At 39.1% G+C, this 24,740-nt stretch overlaps 1 protein-coding gene and 1 non-coding gene across 7 annotated transcripts in view; one reads left to right on the top strand and one right to left on the bottom strand.

Annotated features, from left to right (window-relative positions):
• The window catches only part of PHF14 (PHD finger protein 14), a 186,945-nt gene that overhangs the window by 33,168 nt on the left and 129,037 nt on the right, over positions 1-24,740 (top strand). For all 6 annotated transcript variants that reach the window (XR_009864568.1, XM_062178170.1, XM_062178169.1 and 3 more), the window contains exons 5-11: positions 4,069-4,228; positions 9,856-9,967; positions 17,467-17,604; positions 20,286-20,432; positions 21,202-21,472; positions 21,784-21,890; positions 22,958-23,053. Coding sequence is in view for 5 of the 6 variants with exons in the window: in XM_062178170.1 (XP_062034154.1) it covers positions 4,069-4,228; positions 9,856-9,967; positions 17,467-17,604; positions 20,286-20,432; positions 21,202-21,472; positions 21,784-21,890; positions 22,958-23,053 (1,031 nt within the window). In the remaining variant the exon portion in view is untranslated. The remainder of the gene's footprint in view (positions 1-4,068; positions 4,229-9,855; positions 9,968-17,466; positions 17,605-20,285; positions 20,433-21,201; positions 21,473-21,783; positions 21,891-22,957; positions 23,054-24,740) is intronic.
• LOC133750170 (small nucleolar RNA SNORA2/SNORA34 family) lies at positions 11,220-11,355 on the bottom strand. Its single transcript, XR_009864672.1, has one exon. It is a non-coding gene; the product is annotated as a small nucleolar RNA SNORA2/SNORA34 family (small nucleolar RNA).

Below are 24,740 nucleotides of genomic sequence, written 5' to 3'. Positions count from 1 at the left end.
TTTGAGTGGTTATTAAAATTTATTCTCCAGGAGCTGGTGCTGTGACACAGCGGGTAAAGCCACCGCCTGCGATGCTGGCATCCCATGTGGGTGCCAGTTTGAGTCCCTGCTGCTCTAGTTCTGATCAGCTCTCTGCTATGGCCTGGAAAAGCAGTAGAAGATGGCCCAAGTCCTTGGGCCCCTGCACCTGCGTGGGAAATCCAGAGGACGTTTCTGGCTCCTGGCTTCTAGTCAGCACAGGTTCAACCGTTGTGGCCATCTGGGGAGTGAACAGTCAGATGGAAGACCTCTCTCTCTGCCTTTGCCTCTCTGTAACTCTGTCTTTCAAATAAATAAATAAATCTTAAAAAAGAAAATTTATTCTCCAATTCAGGTTCCTGTTGTCTGTTTAGTATAAAATCAGATAATCACATGATCTTATGTGGGTTGAAATTAAATTTCCCATGTGCTAAATTTTTTTAAAGATTTATTTGTTTATTTGAAATGCCAAGTTACAGAGAGTTAGAGGCAAATAGAGAGAGAGAGGTCTTCCATCTGCTGGTTCACTCTCCAGTGGCTGCAATTGCTGGAGCTGGGCCATTCCAAAGCCAGGAGCCAGGAGCTTCTTCCAGGTCTCCCATATGGGTGTAGGAGCCCAAGGATTTGGGCCATCTTCTACTGCTTTCCCAGGCCATAGCAGAGAGTTGGATCAGAAGTGGGGCATCTGGAACTCAAACTGGCACCAGTATTGGATGCCAGCACTGTAGGCAGTGGCTTCATCCACTATGCTGCGGCGCTGGCCACGGTGAAACTTTTCGAGAGATAATCATCAGTGTTAATGTTTCTCTTAGTGGTTTTTAAATTTTTTTTAAAAACTTTTATTTAGTAAATATAATTTCCAAAGTACAGTTTATGGATTACAATGGCTTTCCCCCCTATAACTTCCCTCCCACCTGCACCCCTCCCATCTCCCGCTCCCTCTCCCATTCCATTCACATCAAGATTCATTTTCAATTATCTTTATATACAGAAGATTGATTTAGTATGTATTAAGTAAAGGTTTCATCAGTATGTACCCACACAGAACATAAAGTGTAAAATACTGTTTGAGTACTACTTATAGCATTAATTCACATTGGACAACACATTGAGGACAGAGATCCCACATGAGGAGTAAGTACACAGTGACTCCTGTTGTTGACTTAACAGTTTGACACTCTTGTTTATGGCATCAGTAATCTCCCTAGGCTCTAGTCATGAGTTGCCAAGGCTATGGAAGCCTCTTGAGTTCGCTGACTTCGATCTTATTTAGACAAGGTCATAGTCAAAGTGGAAGTTCTCTCCTCCCTTCAGAGAAGGGTACCTCCTTCTTTGATGGCCCGTTCTTTCTACTGGGATCTCACTCGCAGAGATCTTTCATTTAGGTCCGAATGCCTTAAGGGCTGATTCTGAGGCCAGAGTGCTGTTTAGGACATCTGCCATTCTGTGAGTCTGCTGTGTATCCCAGGATCATTCTCTCCCTTTTTTTATTTTATCAGTTAGTATTAACAGACACTAGTCTTGCTTGTGTGATCCCTTTGACTCTAGACCTCTTAGTGGCTTTTTAAATGTCCTAAATTTATTAGGGATCACTTTGGATGCCCCTTAGAATTAGGCACTAAGAATGTCCTCTTGGAATAAATCTAGTCAGAAGTATCTGGAATGGTTCATATTTGGTTTTCTTTAGAAGTGACCTTTGTTGAGAGGATATGTTAAGTTTTAGATCCGAGAAATGCCCCAACTTAAAGGTGATGAGGGCGTGCATCAGGGATAAAATTAAGTTGCAGTCTGTTTCATTATGACATATAAATTAAATTATTTATATGAAAAATGTTTTGACAAAAGGGCAGTATCATTCTTTTTATAATGAAAACTGGATAATTTGAAGTTGGTGTGTGTCCAACACCATCTGGGGGAAAGGAAGTGGTTAGGATTCATGGCTGTTTTAGTCGCTGGAGACATACTCTGTGTTGTAAGCCTTCAACAAGTAGTTTAGAAACGTTTTTCTTATAGTCTGGAAGAATTTCTCTTAGAACTTCCCAATTACTGCTTATTGGGTTCTATATTTATTAATAACTTATTGGTGCTGATACTGATTTTTTGATACCTTAATTCTGAGCAGGAGTTAATCATGGTGATAGATGTGGCATCACCTAGTGAGTTTTGTTGGACTGGCAATGAGAGCCTCATTAATACCAAGTTTTTAGACAAAATAGAACTTCAAGAATTTGATGATAACTTGTGCTCGGCGCCGTCCTCGTCCAGCAAGAGACAGAGACCGAACACTTTGCACGGGGTTCCTTTATTGCTCGGCAAGCAGGAGATCCAGCTTCGATCTCTTCTGGGCAGGAACTTCCCTTACACCCGCGTAGCAAGGGTTTATATGCACAATACACGTCACAAATCAGGTGATAGGCTAGAAGCGCGGGGATAGGACAATCTCGTGGCAAGGCGGGAAGGAGCGAGCTAGAGCGGGAAATCTAAGGCGGGAAGGAGCGAGCAAGAGCGGGAACTCCCTGAGATGAGGAAGAACCCGGAAGCAGGGAGTCGGCGCCATCTTAGGGGCACGGTTCCTCCGGTCTGGTTCCCTACAAACTTGGATCTTACAGAGGTGTGCATAGTAAAGTCTTGCCTGAATTTTTGATTGTCTTAATGTCTTTGAAATCTATTAAGCTCAAGATTAAGGAAAATGTTTTTTTATTTGTAATAATTTTAGGCAGATTTTGGAGACCAAATAATTACTTTACATGGAATTTGGAATTCCTAAAATGTATATGTGAGTTATGGCAACTTTTTGCTTTTGACAATTGGAAGGGAATGGATTTGGGGTATATCATGTCCTGCTCTAAAATGTGAAGAACTATATTGAATTATCTTATTTATTGGATATGTTCCTGAGACCTTTAAAGATTTTTATCACATATTCCACCTCAATAATTTAACTGACTCATCTCAAAATATAAACCTCGTGAATAAGAAGAGGAAAAAGAGAATTACCTCTTGTTTTCATCAATTTTAGTTTTAGAAAAATTCTCATGGAAAACAGGAATTATACATTTAAGAAGAGATTAAATGCCTCAGTTTTGAGTGGAACTCAGCTTGTCTCACTCTATCCTGAACTTTTCAGATTCTTCTGTAGCTTTAATTTATGTGTGCATGTGTGTTTCTGTATTATTTTCCTTTTAAGGATACTTTAGAGATTTATTTTATTTATTTGAAAGAGTTACAGAGAGAGGTAGAGACAGAGACAGAGACAGAGAGAGAGAGAGAGAGAAGAGAGAGAGATAGGTCTTCCACCCACTGGTTCACTCCCTAAGTGGCTGCAAAGGCTAGAGCTGAGCGGATCTGAAGCCAGGAGCGAGGAGCTTCTTCCAAGTCTCCCACGTGGGTGCAGAGGCCCAAGGACTTGGGCCATCCTCTGCTGCTTTCCCAGATGCACTAGCAGAGAGCTGGATCAGAAGCAAAGCAGCCAGGACTTGAACCAGCACCCATATGGGATGCTGGCCCTGTAGTCTAGGGCTTTTAACCCACTGTGCTACAGTGTTGGCCCCAGGGATACTTTGCTTTTATAGTTATATGAGTCTGTATTAAAACTGTCAATCTTCAAAACTAGATGAAGTGCTTTGCTTTTTTTGTTTGTATATTTGCTTTGCATTAACTTGGTCTTTTATATGTATTCTGGTACCTGGTTCTAAAGAGCTCAATAAATATTTATTGATCAATAATGTATTATTCTAATTTCTTTTTATTGATAAATCATATTTTAATTTTTTTCAAATTGTAATTTTTAGGAAATTCTAAACTTTTTCATTCCTTTAGTGCCTTTCTACTTGGTCTAAAACTGTCTTGAAATATCATTTCATTCTGTATACTCTGCTAGGTGAAAGATATTTTTATATGGAAATATCACTTTGTTTTAATATCACTCATAGAAACCTTTGGTTTTTCAGAATTTTTTGTACCTCCCTTTTCTCTCCTTTTTCTTTTCTGATTTTATATGTATGAATAAAAAAATAGCCATGTTTAATCGTACTTTTTTTTCTTTTTTAGGTTGTTATGGAGTTGATGGAGAGAGTGACTCCATTATGAGTTCAGCTTCTGAGAACTCCACTGAACCTTGGTTTTGTGATGCCTGTAAATGTGGTGTTTCTCCTAGCTGTGAACTATGTCCTAATCAGGATGGGATTTTCAAGGAGACAGATGCTGGAAGGTTGATGTCATAATTTTGTTGGGTGTATGCCTTAGAGCATGTCTGCTCTTGACCAATCTTTTCTTCTATTTAAGATGTTCTGATATACACACTTTTTTTTTATTGGTTATTTCTATCTTCTTGGCATAGAGTAAATGACAAAAAGGCTGCAAATAGGATAGGGAAGGAGGAAAAACTGTTTATTAAATATTGCATTTGCCTTTATACCTTTAATCCCATTAAATCTTTTTTTTTAAAGATATATTTATTTATTTGAAATTCAGAGTTACACAGAGAGAGGAGAGGCAGAGAGAAGAAGAGAGGTCTGGAGCTGCACTGATCCAAAGCCAGGAGCCAGGAGCTTCTTCCAGGTCTCCCATGTAGGGGCTGAGGCCTAAGGACTTGGGGCATCTTCTACTGCTTTCTCAGGCCACAACAGAGAGCTGGGTCCAAAGTGGAGCAGCTGGGTCTCGAACCAGCGCCCATATGGGATACTGGCGCTTCAGGCCAGGGCATCAACCTGCTGTGCCACAGCGCTAGCCCCCATCCCATTAAATCTTAATAATGACTCTATAATGTATCAAGTGGTAAAGTTTTCCATTTTGTGGGTATAGTCCTTTAGGCTCAGATCACTTAAATACTTTACTAGCTTAAGAATATAAACTGGTCAGATTTGAACTCAGATCTGACTTCAAGAGTGTATCAAGAGACTTAAACCATAAAGCGATTTTAAAAAGGTGGAGTTTTAAAATAATGAATTACTAAGCTATGATAAAAGAGTAACTCTAAAAATATAAAGTATAAAGGGTACCCTGGAACTTTGGGAATTATTTCCAAGCAATGACAAAATTTGTAAGATGACCTCTTCTGTGAGCCTGGGGTTCAGACTTTGTTGGAAGAACTAATTACAGCCTTGCAGGTGGCAGCTTGCTTTGGCCAGTCTGGGTCTCCAGCTCCTGGCCTAAAGGTGGGCAGGCATAGTTTGTAGAGGAAGCTGGAGCACTAGAGTATGTGGTGCCTATGTGGAGAAGGCGAGGGAAAGTGGTCTACAGAATGGCTAGGATAGCAGGGTAGCCAGGGGACTGTGCATGTTGCTGGGGCCAAGCATAGTTGCATGTGCTCTGTATTCCCATTGAGAAGATCCTTCATCCTTCAGTACTCCCAAACTCTCAGCCTAGTACCATGCTCTCCGTAAAGGAGAAATGGTGAAGGAATTCTCTCCATTATTGCAGAGCAGGTATTGAAGTACGTATGTGGCACCAAAATGCAGTAAGTTGCTAACTGGAAAAAAGTGGTCAACAAATATCTCCTTCTCCTACTACAGCTGTTGCTACTGCCTGTGCTTTCTTATTACCAACATGCTCCGTGAATTCTTTCTGATAACTGATTCCTGAGAGTTGAAATATATTTTGGTAAAGTAAGGCAGCTTTGGAAAAAACAGGACTTTCTTTGTTTTACTTCTTTTCTTATTGATAATTTAAAAGTTCTGAAAAAAACTCAAACTTTTATGTTTCTTTATGTTTTCATAATTTACAAGGCAAATTGTAAAGTTGTTTGTGAATAAAGAGAAAGGAGACCTCCTTAACTACATAGATATTGCATACATAGATACTTCCCTGTCATGGTGGGTCAGACTGGCAGAAATTCACTTATGTACCGTTTGAGCACTTTGAGTGATGTCTGCAATGTGTACAGATGTATTTTGATGAATGTTAATGCTAGTTTGATTCAAGGTGTAGAAAGCCAACAAAGTTTGACAAGCCTTTGAGTGTTCTGGCTTCAGGTGGGAAGTAGGGGAAAAGGAGGACTAATGAGTAGAAAGAATAAAACAGATTTTGAGATTGACTTATCACATGGGCTTAATGTGAATTACTGTGAGAAAACCATAAATTTTTATTTCATTTCTTAGGGAGAGTATTTTACCTTGTCTTAAATAGACTTATAATCTGATTATGGGAAACCTTAGTCATACCCTCCTGATGTCCTTTGTTGGTTGTCCAACATTGTTGGTTGTAGCCATTGAAATATGAGTTTGCTGCTCTTATTTTTTAGTGCAATAGAAGATGACATTGAACTTTTTGTCACAGTTTTTTATGACTTGCCAGTGTTATTATATTTGAAAATAACTTAATCCTTCAGAACCCATTTCTTAATATGCAAAATGCAAAAAACAATCTCTCTCTAAAAGGAAGCTTTTAGATTTTCTTTTTCTTTTTTTATTTATTTATTTATTTATTTATTTTTGACAGGCAGAGTGGACAGTGAGAGAGAAAGAGAGAGAAAGGTCTTCCTTTGCCATTGGTTCACCCTCCAATGGCCGCCGTGGCCGGTGCACCGTGCTAATCCAAAGGCAGGAGCCAGGTGCTTCTCCTGGTCTCCCATGGGGTGCAGGGCCCAAGCACTTGGGCCATCCTCCACTGCACTGCACTCCCAGGCCACAGCAGAGAGCTGTCCTGGAAGAGGGGCAACCGGGACAGAATCCGGCGCCCCGACCGGGACTAGAACCTAGTGTGCCGGCGCCGCTAGGTGGAGGATTAGCCTGTTGAGCCACGGCGCCGGCCTCTTTTTTATTTATTTGAAAGAGTTACAGAGAGATATAGATAGAGAAAGAGAGAGATCTTCCATCCACTGATTCATGCCCCAAATGCCCACAACGGCCGGCGCTGAGCTGATCCGAAGCCAGGAGCCAGGAGCTTCCTCTGGGTCTCCCACACGGGTACAGGGGCCCAAGGACTTGGGCCATCTTTTACTGCTTTCCCAGGATATAGCAGAGAGCTGGATGGGAAGTGGTGCAGCCGGGACACAAACCGGTGCCCATATGGTCTAGCACTGTAGGTAGGGGCTTGATCTGTTACACCACAGCGCCAGTGCCTAAATGAATTTTTAAAATCTATTCATAGATTAAAAAACTGATGGAATAGCAGTTCTTTGTTGGTATTTTTGTGTGATGCTTAATATCTCTTCTTTTCCCAATTGAAGTCTGTCTGTCATCACAGTGTCAAGCAAAATGGATTGTGAATTAACAAAGATTTTAAAAAATTTCCGGATTTGTCCTACTTACAAATTCTAAAGTATGTAGCACTAATTATGCCTAATTAAACAGAACTAACATTAGGTCAGGTGTTGTTGTGCAGTGGGTTAAGCCACCACTTAGGAGATCCTCATTCCATTATTGGTGTGATTCAGCTTTCTGTTAATGCATCCTGGGAGGCAGCAGATGATGACTCAATTGCTTGGGCTCCTTCCACCCATGTGGGACACCCGGATGGATTTCTGTCATCCTGGCTTTGGCCTGGCTGTAGCCCTGACATTTGAGGGTGTTTGGGGAGTCAGAAAATGGATTCTTCATAATCCCCATATGGGATGCCAGCACTGCAGGTAGTGCCTTTACCTGTTACATGACAGCGCCGGCCCTCATATACTTTTAATAAGAATCAATTACACCATTAATTGGTTTCACTTCACCACGAACTCTAAATGTTCATTGTTAAAAATGTATCAAAATTCCAATCATAGGCTTCCCATTCCCTTGTAGTGAGCATTGTGCATCCTTCACGGGAAATGAGGAGGAAAAGGCAAACACATTTTCTGCCAGCTTTGAGAAATCATCTCACACCATTCACAAAGCCCCGGGACAGTTGCTCTAAGGAGCTGCAGGGTAGCATTAGGAGGGAGGGTGATCCCAGGTTAGCACTGGCTCTGTTGTCCCCCTACACATATGGATGGTCCTGCATCCCTGGCCTACTGTCTTCAGGACTCCATGAGTCTTTCTCTGTTTCTCTGTCACTCTGTCTTTGAAGTAGATGAAAATAAATAAATAATCTTTTTTAAAAAATGTATTGAAAGTGTCTTAACTCTGATTTTCACTGACTTTGACATGTATTTTAATTAAGGACTCAAGTTGATGATGTCTTCATGACAGAGGTTGGGGGAAATGATATCTTGTGTGCCAATCACACTGAAATGGCAGTTTAAATCTGTACTTGTATGACTTGTACTAAAACATTTTCAGAAGGTCAGTATGAAGCAGCCAGATGTCGGGTTTATCAAAGATAAACTCCTACAGAGTACAGCAACATTTAATACATCAATGGAGCATGAAAAAAACTGTGCAAATTAAATTGAGAAAGCAGCTGCTTGTTGAAGATGTGTATCTTTATATTGAACTCCACAGGATGCATTTGGGAGGCTGGATTAAAACATTCTATCAAGGAAATCTCAAAACCTTGGATATTTTTTCTCAGTATGAAAGATAATTTGTTAACCACTTTCTCTAGTGTTTCTATAGGATGATTCTCAGTCCTTTAAAACTCAGTGCATCATAAAAAACCAAAGCCCTGTAGCATTCATAGCCTCTTAAACTGTGGTAAAGCATAATCTGTTAATATGTTCATGAGGTTAGTAGACATTTACCATCTCATTTTTCCTCCCTTTGTTGCAGAGATGGTAATGATCTATTTAAATTTCAGTTTTGATCCCACCTGTTATTTTGCTGTAAGCAAACAGAAAAGGTATATAATAAATTCAGAATGGTTCAGATAAGCTTTTAGAAATGAACTGAGAACCAACTCTCATTTTGTTTCTTCAGTGTACTGAAACTTAGCACTCTTTGTTTAGTTTTTCAACATCATTCAGACTTAGCAAAATATATGTGAAGCATATAAATTGTAGTGCATAGGTTGTATAGTAAACAGATGAATTAAAATATGAATTTCATATATTACTATAACTTTTTTCTGTACCTTCCTCCAGGAGTCTGTTTTAACCTGGAAAGAAGGAAAATCAAACTGTACACCAAAACTCTCAGGCCGGCGCCGCGGCTCACTAGGCTAATCCTCCGCCTTGCGGCGCCGGCACACCGGGTTCTAGTCCCGGTCAGGGCACCGATCCTGTCCCGGTTGCCCCTCTTCCAGGCCAGCTCTCTGCTGTGGCCAGGGAGTGCAGTGGAGGATGGCCCAAGTCCTTGGGCCCTGCACCCCATGGGAGACCAGGATAAGCACCTGGCTCCTGCCATCGGATCAGTGCGTTGCGCCGCAGCGTGCCGGCTGCAGCGGCCATTGGAGGGTGAACCAACTGCAAAAGGAAGACCTTTCTCTCTGTGTCTCTCTCACTGTCCACTCTGCCTGTCAAAAAAAAAAAAAAAAAAAAAACTCTCAAAATATTTTCTTGAGGATTACTCAACAGTTTTGGAAAAGATTAACAAAAAAAGTGCAATTTTTCCTAATTACTGCAGAGTAACTTCATACTTCTTAAAATTAGGATCCTTAAATCTCAAAGGGCTTAAAATAATGTGAATACTTTTTCCTGCATATGAGAATGTTTTTTGTCTTTGTGAAGTATTTTTATGCAAATGTTTCAGAATAAGGATCAGTGCCAAGTGCAACAGAATTTTAAGTGAAAGGCAGTTATAGTTGTTAACTCTGTTTTGGAAACTGTTGGAAACATGATTATTGCAGTCATTTTTCTGTTACTCAGTGGTATTCTGTAGGTGTTCTGTATACTTCAGTTATGTGTTTAAAATTGAAGTTTTAATGTTTGTCACAGAACTCCTTCAGTAGTAATTTGAGAAAGCACATGTTTTATAAGTTAGCTTTTTTGAAATTTCATGAAAGGTTTTAATGACAAAATCATATTTTTTCTCCTTACAGATGGGTTCATATTGTTTGTGCCCTCTATGTTCCTGGAGTAGCCTTTGGAGATATTGACAAATTACGACCAGTAACACTGACAGAAATGAACTATTCCAAGTATGGTGCCAAGGTGAGACAGACTCTCTTATCATCTAAAAGAGAAAGTTGCCACTTGTTAGTTGACATGGCTTTTTATTTATATCATTGTTAATTACTGACATGCTTATTAGTAATCCTAAATTATGTATAATTGATAATTTTTCTAGAAAATAAGAAATGAATAAATTCTTCCATATATTTTTAAAAAATTGTTTCTTGGAGAGACACGCAGACAGAGAGAGAGGGAGAGCTCCCAGCCACTGGTTCACTCCCAAAATGCCTGGCTTAGTTAGGCTAAGCTGAGGCTTGGAGCCAGGAGCTGGGACTACAGTCCATGTTTCCCACAAGGGTGGCAGGAACCCAATTACTTGAACCATCACCACTGCCTCCTAGCATTTGCATTAGTGGAAGGCTGGAATCAGGAGCTGGAGCTGGGAAATGAAGCTAGGTACTCTGATACCAGATGTAGGTACCTTAATCTGCAGGCTAAACACTTGGTACCCTTCCATGTATTCTTTTTTTTTTTTTTTTTTGACTGTTTTACATTTTCGTAACATTTAATAGAAACTATATACAATAAAGTTTTACTATATCTTACATAAGATAAACGACCACATAAATTGACATAGGTTAGGAACAGATGGATAGTTAGGGAGAGCCCAGACCCGTGAGCCGTTTCCTCGGAGGAGGAGGTGTCAGATGGCCCAATTCAGCGGAAGAGGAAGGGCTACAATCCCCTCAGCCTCAGAGACAGCCAGGCATTGGGGCCACCAGTACTTCAAGGGCACCATTCATAAACAGTCCCCACCTGCGTGGATTCCTGAATGTGACTTGAGAAACCCCATTACAGACATGCATTCAATCCCAGCTTTGACAAGGGATCCTCTTCCTCCTTGCTCTTCCTTGCCCAGGGTGGGGAGAGCCCCATGACTCTGACAATACTATTCCACTCTCCCCAGATCTGGTTTCATGTCTGACTGCAGGACTTAGTAACCTAGAAGAAAACCAAGGTAGTCTGGATTGCCATAAACAGTGAGAGATGATCAGAGACATTTTTCTGAAGAATGGGAAATTAAAATCCACCAAAGTCAAATGGTTTTCAAAGCAAACTGTCAACTGATGGATGTAGGTTCTGGCTTCCCATTTGCAGTGACCAAGCCACTCTGAGGCAACTGTGCAGAGGCTTTCTCAGGATTTCGAGATCCCTGGGATCTGCACCCTTCTCCAGCCATCTGCATCTGGCCAGCATTCCTGAGGCTCTCCCACTGGGAGACAGAGCTATGGTTTGTTTCTTCTGAATCAAACAGCCATTCTCTGCCAAGGTTCCAGAGCAGCCAGCAGACACAGAAAGACCGTACTTTAGGCCTCTGCTTGAAACCAACAGCCAGAGAGTAACTGCTGGTCTTCAGTGAGGGCCACTTTTTTTTTTTTTTTTTTTTTTTTTTTTTTTTTGACAGGCAGAGTGGACAGTGAGAGAGAGAGACAGAGAGAAAGGTCTTCCTTTGCCGTTGGTTCACCCTCCAATGGCCGCCGTGGCCGGCGCACCATGCTGATCCAAAGGCAGGAGCCAGGTGCTTCTCCTGGTCTCCCATGGGGTGCAGGACCCAAGCACTTGGGCCATCCTCCACTGCACTGCACTCCTGGGCCTTAGCAGAGAGCTGGCCTGGAAGAGGGGCAACCGGGACAGAATCCGGTGCCTTGACCGGGACTAGAACCCGGTGTGCCGGCGCTGCAAGGCAGAGGATTAGCCTGTTGAGCCAAAGCGCCGGCTTCCATGTATTCTTAGTTGATACTATTTTCATTTTTATGGCCATTGGCATCTTGGTTAGTACAAAGACAAAAGCCTTATTTAAAAGCAGTTGAATTAAATATGAATCTAATTTCAGATTTTACTTTTGAAGTGGAATTTATCAAAATTATGGAAGAGTATAAGAAGCTCCTTTTATTTTACCCAGCTTTCATGGATTCATTTTATCTTTATGATAACATAACCTTCTGCCTAGCAAATGATTCTCAGCCTTATTTATTATAAGTCAGTTTTTATTCATTGAGCCCTTAGATTGTGAATGCCCATTTGTTAACTTAGGTATATAAGTACGGCAAACATCTCTGGAACACCTAGAGCTAATTAAGTGGTGACACATTGTCTTTTCTTTACTGTCTGTAGGGAAATTGAGAAGAAAGACCCTTGAATAGCATCAGTCACTTATTAAAGGTGGTGTGGGAAACTGTCTTACTGCTTCCAAGTTGCTGTACAGAATGGCTGGGTAATTTATTAACAGCGGACACTTAATGCTGTCAGTTTTGGAGCTTAGGAAGTTCAAGATCAAGGCACCAGCAGATTCAGTGTCTGCTTCAAAGGCAGTGCCTTGTTGCTGAAGGGGCAAGGCAGCTTCCTTAACTTCTTTTATAAGGGCACTGATCCTGTTCATGTGGGCACAGCCCTTGTGACTTAATTGTATCCAAAAGGCCCCACCTCTTAATGTTATCACATTGGGCATTAGGTTGCTACATACCAATTTTGAAGGGAACATCAACATTCAGATCATTGCGGAAACTTGTGGATTTTTGCGTATTGGAAATTCTGATATTGAAATATAGAAATTTGGTGAACAAATATCAAACAATCCTAATTAGTCTTCTCTCTGTCTTTTTATAAGACCAAGAACATTATTTTGAGAAATTCTGGGAATCCTCTGGGACAGTCCTAAGATTGTTCAAGGTTAAAACAACTTAATTTAGAATTTGATTTTGGGAAATTATCAAAAATGTCAAAAGTTTTAAAAAGCTTAATAAAGTAAGATCAGTGGATCACTGAAACAATATTTCATTATATAAAGTAACAAAAGATTTTATAGCTAAATATTGAAAGTTAACATAAAGGAAAAACCTTATTCTTTTAATGGAGAAGACTCAGTTTTCTTAAGTAAACAAAAACTTGTTAGAAAACAATATTATGCACAGGGAGTTATTTTGATAAAATACAAAATCTTTGGACCAGCGCTGTGGCACAGAGGATTAAACTACTGCCTGCAGCCCTGGTACCATATGGGTGCCAGCTTGTATCCTAGCTGCTCCACTTCTGATCCAGAACTCTGCTAATTCTCCTGGGAAAGCTGTAAATGATGTCCTAAGTCCTTGGCTCTCTACCACATACGAGGGAGACCCAGATGAAGCTCCTGGCTCCTAGTTTCAGCCTGGCCCAGCCCCAACTGATGTGGCCATTAGGGGAGTGAACCAGCAGATAGAAGATCTCTCTCTCAGTCTTTCTTTCTGTAACTTGCCTTTTGAATACAATCAATAAATGAATGAAAAATACAAAATCTTTATTTGCCAGGTGGATTAGTTAAAAGGTAAGAAGAAAACTTTTCACAATTTCTTATTAAAAGAGAGAACAGAATTCTAAGAAAATCTTTTCATTTTAACAGAGAAAAGCAAATTCTATTTTTGTATCAGTGTACTTTGGGTATTAATACTCAATTAAAAACTTAAAATTGTTTTTTCAAATTCTAGCCATTTGGCTCACACATAATATTCCTTTTGTAAGTTCCATCTTCCACACATCTACAGTTTTCTTATGTCCATTAGATTTTATGTCTTTCTCATTGTAGGATGACTGCTGGTCATTCCACTGTAGGACAAAAATTAATTTCTTTAACAAAACACATCCTTTACAGAACTACATCTTTCATACCTCTTAGCTTCACTTATCAAAAATATATCTTACTTTCCTTGCATTCAAAGTTGTTACTCTTATTATTTATTGTTCTGATTATTAAATTTAATTGAAATTCTTCGCTCATAATAACTTTAATTTCTAGTGAAAACTAAGACATAAGCATTGTGAGTTGTCTGTCACACACCAACATTCTGTCAATCAACACTATGTATGATTTCTAAGAGCGTGTGCTTTGTCATGGTGCACTTGTTTGATATGGCACAGGACATGTTTATTTACAGACCCAAATATCTTTAGCTTGTAATAGGAAGCCCAGATTGACTATTGTTGTGTTCAGCAATTAATATTTCGGTATTTATCTTATATGGATATGATCTGTAAAACTGTAAAAGTATCAAAGAGTTAGCCGGCGCCGCGGCTCACTAGGCTAATCCTCCGCCTTGCGGCGCCGGCACACCAGGTTCTAGTCCCAGTCGGGGCACCAATCCTGTCCCGGTTGCCCCTCTTCCAGGCCAGCTCTCTGCTGTGGCCAGGGAGTGCAGTGGAGGATGGCCCAAGTTCTTGGGCCCTGTACCCCATGGGAGACCAGGAGAAGCACCTGGCCCCTGCCATCAGAACAGCGCGGTGCGCCAGCCGCGGCAGCCATTGGAGGGTGAACCAACTGCAAAAGGAAGACCTTTCTCTCTGTCTGTCTCCCTCTACTGTCCACTCTGCCTGTCAAAAATTAAAAAAAAAAAAAAGTATCAAAGAGTTTTGGGAAGCTGTTTTTTTTTTTTTGTTTTTGTTTTTTTTGTTTTTTTTTTTTTTTTGACAGGCAGATTGGACAGTGTGAGAGAGAGAAAGAGAGAAAGGTCTTCCTTTTTCTGTTGGTTCACCCTCCAATGGCCGCTGCAGCCGGCGCACTGTGCTGATCTGAAGCCAGGAGCCAGGTGCTTCTCCTGGTCTCCCATGCGGGTGCAGGGCCCAAGGACCTGGGCCATCCTCCACTGCGCTCCCGGGCCACAGCAGAGAACTGGACTGGAAGAGGAGCAACCAGGACAGAATCTGGTGCCCCGACCTGGACTAGAACCTGGTGTGCCGGTGCCGCAGGCGGAGGATTAGCCTATTGAGCCGCGGCGCTGGCCTGGGAAGCTGTTTTTAAGTATATGTTTTTAAGTATATGTAATACCACACAAGGCTAGCTGTCATCAAATTATTCTGTATTTATTTTTGTTAAAGATTTATTTATTTGGCCTGGCACTGTGGCAGGTAAAGCTGCCACCTGTAGTGCTGGTATTCCATATGGGTGCCAGTTCGAGTCTCAGCTGCTCCACTTCTGGTCCAGCTCCCTGCTAGTGTGCCTGGGAAAGCAGCAGAAGCTGGCCCAAGTGTTTAGTCCCCTGCACCCATGTGGAAGACCCGGAAGAAGCTCCAGGCTCCCGGCTTTGGATCTGGCCGGCTGCAGCCATAGTGGCCATTTAGGGGGTGAACCAGCGATCGAAGACCTCCCTTTCTCTCTCTGTGTCTGCCTCTGCCTTTCTGTAACTCTGCCTTTCAAATAAATAAATAAATAAATCTTTAAAGAGAGAGAGAGATCTTCCATCTGTTGGTTCACTCCCTGAATGGCTGCAATAGCCAGAGCTGGGCCAGGCTGAAGTTAGGAGTCTGCATCTCCATTTGAATCTCCCATGTGGTAACAGGAGCCCAAGTACTTGTGCCATCTTACACTGCTTTCCCTCTCATATTGGTAGGGAGATGTTTCAGAAGTGGAGCAGCTGGCACTAGAATCGCCACCCACATGGGATGCCAGTATCTCAGGCGAGAGCTTTATCTGCTGGGCCACAACACTGGCCCCTACCTGTTTATTTTTATGGCATGTACATGTTGGGAAGTTATGCAAAGGCAAGAATCATACAATGTTAAAAAAGTGTCTTGTTTTACTGCTCTGCTTGAACTTTCAGATATTTTTAAAAAATAATTTTAAGGTTTTTGTTTTCCTTTGTAAGAAGTCTTTGAGAGACTTTTTGATTTGCTTAGTCTTTTAGATGCCCCTGCATAGCTGCATACCAGTAGTATATTGTTTTTGAGGCATCACTGATCCTTTCTTTTCTTTTTTTTAAAAAAATTTATTTTATTTATTTGAAAGACAGAGTTGCAGAGATAGGTAGAGACAGAGAGAGAGGTCTTCCATTCGCTGGTTCACTCCCCAGATGGATGCAATGACCAGAGCTGCGCTGATCCGAAGCCAGGAGCCAGGAGTTTCCTCTGGGTTTCCCACTCAGGTGCTGGGGCCCACAGACTTGGGCCATCTTCCACTGCTATCCCAGGCCATAGCAGAGAGCTGGATCAGAAGAGGAGTAGCCGGGATTAGAACCAGCACCCTTATGGGATGCCGGCGCTTCAGGCCAGGTCATTAACCTGCTGTGCCACAAAACCAGCCCCCTTTTACTTCCTTGAAAGATAGCCAGTGAGAAGAGAGAGAGAGGAAGAGAGAAGGAGAGAGAGAGAGAGAGAGAGGGAGAGAGAGAGAGAGAGAGAGAGAGAGAGAAACAGAAAAGGAGAGAGATCGATCATATCAGCTGGTTCATTCCCCAAATGCCCACAAAAGACCAGGGCTTAGTGACAGCAACACAATTACTTGAGTCTTCATTGCTGCCTCCTAGGTTCTGCATTGACAGGAAGTTAGAGTGAGGCTCTGAAGCTGGAAATCAATCCCAGGCACTCTGATATGGGATGTGGGTCTTTTAATCACTAGACTGAACATCTACTCTGATTTTCAAATGTACTTTATGAGTGAACAATGTTGTCAAGATTAACACTTCAACACTTGTGGCCACTGTAATTCTAAATTGCAGTTAAAAAAGGTTAATTCACCCATTTTCCCAAAAATACACATGGCCTGGGCTTTTAACTTTTGTATGGAAAACTAGCCAATGTACCAGAATTTTGAGTACTAGACCGCTTAAATTTAGAAAAATCCATTTTCTGATGGTACCTATCTAAGGAACTAGTTCAGTAATTTGTAGAATCTAATTCCATTCTGGTCCCAGTCCAGAAATGCTGAAAGGTGGAGAGCTCACAAATTCAAATATTCAGAACACAAATCTGAGAGGAAGTCAGCTCTAGCCTCCAATTACAAACAAGAGAGCAGTAAGTATAATGAGTTCCTCTAGGTTCCTTTATCTGACTGCTTGTTGTTCCTGGGTCTTCCAGATGTCGTCTTGGGACTCCACTACTGACACTAAGGACTATTAAAAACTTTAGGCAAAGAAATTTAGCAGGGCTATTTGAGCATTAGAAAATTTATGAATAAGGCAGCGCTCAAAAGCCATAAGAAGTTCCTAGAGCTCCACATTAGCAGTGTGAACAACAGGCTTTTATAGGCTGAATGTGGAATCCTGTAAAAAATTTACTTAACTGGCTACAACTATGTATTTATCTAACATGAGTGTGATCCAAAGAGAGAGAGAGAGAGAGAGCGAGCACAGATTTCTTAACTGTTAATTTTCACATGTGTAAAGTGGGAATAATTATAGTACCTCTTCAACATAGTGGTTGTGAATGTTAATAATTGCATATGCAAATATAATTTAAGTGTTTACTATAGTACCTGACATGTAGTCAATCCTTACTGAATTGTTATTTTTACGGTCAGGTAAGTGGAATTTTGGTTTATTACAACTATATAGAGGATTCCTTTTTCCATTTAAATTCTTAGCTTACCTACAGTTATTGTTTGTATTGGTACACTGTTGATTCACTTTTTAAAATTTTCTTTAGCATTTTTAAATATTTAGAAAATACTTCTTATGAGCATGCTGTCTTTGTTCTAAAAATATTTTGTTCTGAGTTTTCCTGTTATTCTGTCCTAGGAGTGTAGCTTTTGTGAAGACCCTCGCTTTGCTAGAACTGGAGTTTGCATCAGCTGTGATGCAGGGATGTGCAGAGCCTATTTCCATGTGACCTGTGCCCAGAAGGAAGGTCTACTTTCAGAGGCAGCAGCAGAAGAGGTAGGTTTATTTAAATCTTTTGTTGTTAAATATGTTCGTAAAACATCTGATGACTGTTATGCCCTATTACAGGTATAAATCATAAAAGAAATTTGAAATTTATTTTTTGAATGTTGGCCCAGATGTGCTTAAAACTTTAAGAAATATGAAGTTTGTCAGTTGTAATGCTACTTAGACCTCCCCCCAGACAGAAAGAAACATTTTATTTAATCATACAAACTAAGCGTTTCATAAATAAAACTTTAGGAATATAGTCATTCTTTTTTAATTTATTTTTTTATTTTTTGACAGGCAGAGTTAGACAGTGAGAGAGAGAGAGACAGAGAGAAAGGTCTTCCTCCTGTTGGTTCACCCCCTAAATGGCCGCTACGGCCAGCGCATCTGGGGTGCTGGCACCACAGGTGGAGGATTAGCCAAGTGAGCCATGGCGCCGGCTGAATATAGTCATTCTTCCCATCGTACCTACCTTCCCACCCACACTCCCACCTCTCCACCATCTCCATCTCTTATTCCCAGCCCCATTTCCCACTAAGATCCATTTTCAATTAACTTTATACCCAAAAGACCAGCTCTATACTAAGAGTTCAACAATTTGCATGAGAGAAAAAAAATTTTCCTCAACAGTTGAGACAAGGGCTGTTCAAAGTCATTGCATTTCAAAGTTAATTTTACTTCTTTTGAGAAACTTAATTAACTTTAAAGAAGAACCCAAGAACAATACATCTTTTGTAAGCACTTACATATAAGTATAATTTATGAGACATAAGAATATCCTCCATTTAATACATTAAAAGAAAATAAGTTATTGAGAACAAGTTTTATCATTAATTAAGGAAGCATCTGAGAAAACAAGCAGTGGAGAAGGACACTTAGGCATAACTAAAACTTACAAGACTTAAGAATATCCTCTGCTTAATACACTAAAATGAAATAAATCTTTGAGAACAAGTTTTACTGTTAACTCTCATAATACAACTCTTTGAGGACAGAGGTCCTGCGTGGGAAGTTAGTGCACAATAGATGCATGGGTTGATTTCTAACATTTCTATTCTGTTCCACTGGTTCATCCATCTGTTTTTGTAGCAGTTCCAGGCTGTTTTGTTTATAATTGCACTGTAGATTGTCTTGAAATATGGTATTGTGATGCCTCCAGTTTTGTTTTGTTGTATAAGATTGCTTTAGCTATTTGGGGTTTCCTGTGTTTTCATGTGAATTTCAGCATCATTTTTTCTATATCTGACAAGAATGTCCTTGGTATTTTGATTAGTATCCCATTGAATCTGTAAATTGCTTTTGGAAGAATGGACATTTTGATGATACTAATTCTTCCTATCCATGAATATGGGAGACCTCCTTGTTTTGTATCTTCTATTTCTTTCACTAATGTTTTATGACTCTCATTGTAGATACCTTTGAATCCTTGGTTAAATTTATTCTAAGTTGTTTGATATTTTGGTAGTTATTGTGAATGGGAATGTGGATGCTTAACTGTTTCTCCTTGGACCTACATAAACAATAATAAAAAAAAAAACTACCTGTCATTTAGTTAACAGTCACATTGCAAATTACACTTGTTGGCTTCATCTTTATAAATTGTATCTGATTCTGATGTAATAACATCTTTTATATATATATATATATCCCTCTCTCTATGAGTGAAAAATGTACCATAATGTACTGCTAGTGCCGTGAAAGTTGGCTGGGACAGACTTGTGTTCCTATTTGAAGTTTAAGAGTTATGAAAAGGAGTAAGAGTGGTAGCTGATTTTTTTTTAATAGACAATGTCTCATCTCCCCCTCATTCTGCCTTCTTCCTTCTCCTTCTCCCCACACCGCCCTCCCCACCGCCCCTTTTTAAGATTTATTTATTTGAAAGGTATAGTGACAGAAGGCAAGGGACAAACAGAGAAAGAGGGAGACATCTTCCATCTGTGAGTTCAGACCTCAAATGCCCACAACAGTCAAGTTTGGGCCAGGCTGAATGTAGATAGAGCCAGGAACTCCATCCAGGTCTCCCAAGAGAGAGGTTGGGATCCAAGTACTTGGGCCATTATCTCTTGCCTTCCCAGGTACATTAGTAGGGAGCTGGTTCAGAAGCAGAAAAGCTGGGATTCCAACCAACACTCTCCAATAAGGGATGATGGAGTACCAAGTAGAGACTTAATTCTTGTGCCACAGTGATCACCACAAGGACCTGGCCTTCTTAATCTTATTTTTTTCTGGGTGGAATCTGTCCATGCATTGCTAGTAATTTGAAATGCCCCATTTATATAGTCTTGCAGTTTGTGAATATATTGTTGTTTTGCAGTGTGAATCTATAGATGTGTGACTTTAAATATTTAATAATAGTTTCTTAAAGTTGTTAAAAATCCCATTTACTTTAAGCAGTGAATTTAAAAACGAATACAGATGTGCCCAAAGAATACATAAGATTTGATTAATATCTTTAAAGCCATAAAGACCTTTAAAAAGAGAATAGTATTAATTCAAAGTTGGTATACATAGAATTAGGTTTCTAAAGCAGTAATCTTTATCCTCACGTGTGTAATTTACTTTCATAGTTTATTGTATAAGTAACCAATATTAAGAGATTCTTCAAAAAAAGAAATACTGTTTCATGTTAGTTTATAATGATCCTTTGGAGTAAAAATGTTCATTTTTCTCCCTCTTATTTTGTATAGGATATAGCGGATCCATTTTTTGCTTATTGCAAGCAACATGCAGATAGGTTAGACAGAAAGTGGAAGAGAAAGAACTACTTGGCTTTACAATCCTATTGTAAAATGTCCTTGCAAGAGAGAGAGAAACAGTTATCACCAGAAGCACAGGTACAGAATTCTGTCAAAACTCATATATTTTTTTCCTTTTAAGATTGTTGATTTCAAATATCATGTATATTTTCCAATGGCATGTGAAATATAATTGTGGATTTGGTTAATTACCTAGGATTGAGATTAAAGTAAATGGTGAGTAAGTGGCTGAATAGTTAATTCTCATCTAGTCAACAATATAGTCGTTTGTCAGTGTAGTATGTTGGTTACACCGGTTTTCAGTGTGTTTTAAAGTTCATTTATGCAAAGAAGTTGGTCAGTTTGCTCATTCATTAAATGTATTGTGGTGCACGTTGAGTAAATCTATGGAGATTATTGCCTGTTATTGAGAAGAGAAATCTCAGTTTGATCAAATTAACTTTATTTTGACTCTGGTCATAAATTAATGAGGTTATTCTTAGGGGGTAAATCTAGCTTATTTTTATTTTTTTTAAAGATTTATTTTATTTATTTGAAAGTCAGAGTTATACAGAGAGAGCAGAGGCAGAGAGAGAGAGGTCTTCCATCTGATAGTTCATGCCCCAATTGGCCGCAAGGGCCGGAGCTGTGCCGATCCGAAGCCAAATATTTGGTGTGAAAATACATTGAAATCATTGTATGGTTTTTTACATAATGCATATTTTCCTTGAACTTTCTGAAATGCACTCCTATAACTTGCTTTAAAAATAGGAGATTCTGGCTATCTTTACTTTCTCTATTGATGGAAGAAACAGTCACAAGGAGAATACATGTTCTATTTTAAATTTTACATAAATTTGTTTTATAGGCAAGGATCAATGCCCGGCTACAACAGTATCGTGCCAAGGCAGAACTGGCTCGATCCACCAGACCCCAGGCCTGGGTTCCCAGGGAAAAACTGCCCAGACCCCTCACCAGCAGTGCTTCAGCCATTCGTAAACTGATGCGGAAAGCTGAGCTAATGGGGATCAGTACGGATATCTTTCCAGTGGACAATTCAGATACTAGTTCTAGTGTGGATGGAAGGAGAAAACATAAGCAACCAGCTCTTACTGCTGATTTTGTGAATTATTATTTTGGTTAGTATAGACATTGATACTTGTACATTTTCACTGAGAACAGTTTGCTACTGAAAATATTTAATATGTCTTTTATTTTTAGAAATTTATTAGCCATGGTGCATACATTAAAAACATGTTTTATTTTCCTAATAAGTGTTGGGTTTTTTTGAAATACTAGGTTAATGTATTTTTTTAAATATATTCAAAAGTATTTAAACAATGTAGGTTTATCCATGTGGTTCTCTCCATGGTTAGTTTCTTCCTTTGGGTATTTTGTGTATCAGCTTTTACTTTCTACTAAAGTAAAACTGGATATTTAATTTAAATAGAGAGAAATATGCGCATGATTCAAATTCAGGAAAATATGGCTGAACAAAAGAATATAAAGGATAAATTAGAGAATGAACAAGAAAAGCTTCATGTGGAATACAATAAGGTAAGTTGGCTACAAAACATGCAACATAAAATAATAAATCTTATCAGTTGTTATGTGATTTTTATGACATTTCTGTTTTATTTTGCAGTTCTAGAGATTTTATGTTCTTTATTTCAACTCTACACTATCTCTTACTGAACATTTTTTCAGTGTGCCAAGTATAATTCTATACTCTTTATGTGTGTTAACTCATTAATCCTTGTTTTAACTTTATAGTGTAGAGTAGAAGTATTATTCCCATTTTCAGAAGAGGAAACTGAGTCCTAAAGAGGTTAAGTAATTTGTCCAGGTTGGTTTGAGACTAACCTACCTAACATATTTTTTTGTTCCTTACCAATATATAACACTGTAAAATTTCTCTAAATTTGTAGAAAATTTTGAAACTGGGTTTTAAAAAGTTTTTATGTTGAATTGTATTATAATGTTTCTTTTGACTAAAAAAAATTTCTTACATTTTCATTGTACTTCTTCATTCTAATGAAGAATTAGATTTCTCTTTTAAGGGAGGTCTGAAAGAAATACAGTTTACTTGAAAAAGCAAGATATGGCTATAATGTCAGTGTAACATGGGTGTATTAAACTGGTGTAGATTTTTTGTTAGAAAACATTTTAAATGAAAAAAAATTGATAAGAAGTGAGTTTCTAATAACCAGCTACACTGTAATAAAGAGTCCCAGGGTTAGATTCAGGTGACCTAGGGATTCTTGCTAGTTGTGTGATTTTGGCTGACTCATAGAAACAGTATGATCCTTTGTTTTCTCATTGAGAAAATGGTGGAAATACATCTTGAGAATAATTAATTATAGAATGTGTAAAATTATATAGCAAATTATAATGGAGCATAAATCTAAGTATCATCATTAGTAAAAATACTAGCATGAAGCAAAATTTACACGTTGTTGATGCTGCTAAATAATTGGATATCTTGTCTCATGGTGATATTTTGAATCAACTATATTAAAAATATATGGAATTTACATGTAGGTACTCTAGATATTTATTAATAAATTATTTAATTCTTCATCCATCTTAATAAAGTTTACTAATTTCATTTATTCACTTTGCAGCTATGTGAATCCTTAGAAGAACTACAAAACCTGAATGGAAAACTTCGCAGTGAAGGACAAGGAATATGGGCCTTACTAGGCAGAATCACAGGGCAGGTTAGTTTTCTTGTAGTTGCTATCTCTTTCTTAAATTCTTGCTCTCTTTGATTTTCTTTCTTTCTTTTTTTTTTTTTTTGACAGGCAGAGTGGATAGTGAGAGGGAGAGAGACAGAGAGAAAGGTCTTCCTTTTTGCTGTTGGTTCACCCTCCAATGGCTGCTACGGCCGGCGCATCTCGCTGATCCGAAGCCAGGAGCCAGGTGCTTCTCCTGGTCTCCCATGCGGGTGCAGGGCCCAAGCACTTGGGCCATCCTCCACTGCACTCCTGGGCCATAGCAGAGAGTTGGCCTGGAAGAGGGGTAACCGGGACAGAATCCGGTGCCCCAACCAGGACTAGAACTCGGTGTGCTGACGCCGCAAGGCAGAGGATTAGCCTGTTAAGCCATGGCGCCGGCCCTATCTTTGATTTTCAAAGATCAGATTTCTGATAAACTGTCACTTTGCTAACTGAGAAATTCTGTTTGACCAGGGCCTAATCCTCTGGAATAATGTTTTCTGCCTGAAATTTGTCTAGAGCATTAGAAGCCACCTACTAAGAACCTACAGCTTAATTTGGTTGTTTCAGAAGCTATCTTGTTTGCAAAAATTTTCATTTGCTCCAATTGATTGACTTGTCATTTGTGATGAAACTAAGATTTGAAGTATCAGTTACTTATTTCCTTTAATGTAATAGTTTTAGATTTTTTGCCACTTTTTTTCTTTCTTGTTTTTGTGGTATACTTCATTCTCATTCAAAAATTTGGATATAGAATTTTAAATTTACAAACTAGAGAGATTCATTTTCATGTTAATTTAGTTTTGATATGTGTATGAGATGATTTTTGAAACTTTCAATATTGAAGGATCATTTTACTCCTTCAGTAGCTATTTGTTGTAACTATGAAAAAAGAAGACTCTATCCTTGAACTTCTATAAATTGTTAAGTTCTTGGTGTTGCAAAGAAGAATCATTGCAAAGTAGAATTCAGTGTACGTAATTGATAAGATTTTTTTTTTTAATACTTTCAGTCATATTTCTTGTGAATGAGATAGCTAGTTTGTGGTCCTTTCACTAAGAAATTAATTTTCTCTGTGAAGGAGGCCATTCAAAGGACAGATACTTTCCACTGTACTTGTTTCAGAGGTTTATAAAGAGTTAAATTCATAACAAATTCATGTAGCTAAAGTATTTTAAGAAATAATATGTTCTGATGTGTTCTGTGTTATGCTAGCTTGGAAGATGCTTTTGTGAACAGGGTATATGTGGCTTGTGTTATAAAGAATCATTTATTTTAAAAGGTGACAATGAGTATTCACCTCTGGAAGAATTGGCCTTTGTTCCCATTGATAGGTTATTGATGGATTTTTGGAAGTTTGTGATGTTTTACATATAATTTTTAGAGAAGTTAATGTTGAATATAAGGCTTTAATTTATTTGCCAAGCTTGCATTATCTTTTATTTTGAAATGCAAGTTTGTCTCATAAGAGCCTCCTATGTAGTGTAAAACCTGATCTACTATAAAATACATTTTCATTTATTTGATCACTTTTAACAAATACTTGCAAATTTCCTTGTGCAGTGTAAAATACACAGCAGAAGTAGTATTCATTTGTATCGTTTTCATGACACTTTTTTCCAGTTGGTTGAACAGATGTAGGCCCACCGGGCCACTAAGAAATGACTTTGATAGATGGTTGCTGTCTCAG

Source organism: Lepus europaeus, chromosome 20, assembly GCF_033115175.1.
Source record: "Lepus europaeus isolate LE1 chromosome 20, mLepTim1.pri, whole genome shotgun sequence".
Taxonomy (NCBI): Eukaryota; Metazoa; Chordata; class Mammalia; order Lagomorpha; family Leporidae; genus Lepus; species Lepus europaeus.
This window is presented reverse-complemented; position numbering and strand designations above follow the sequence as displayed.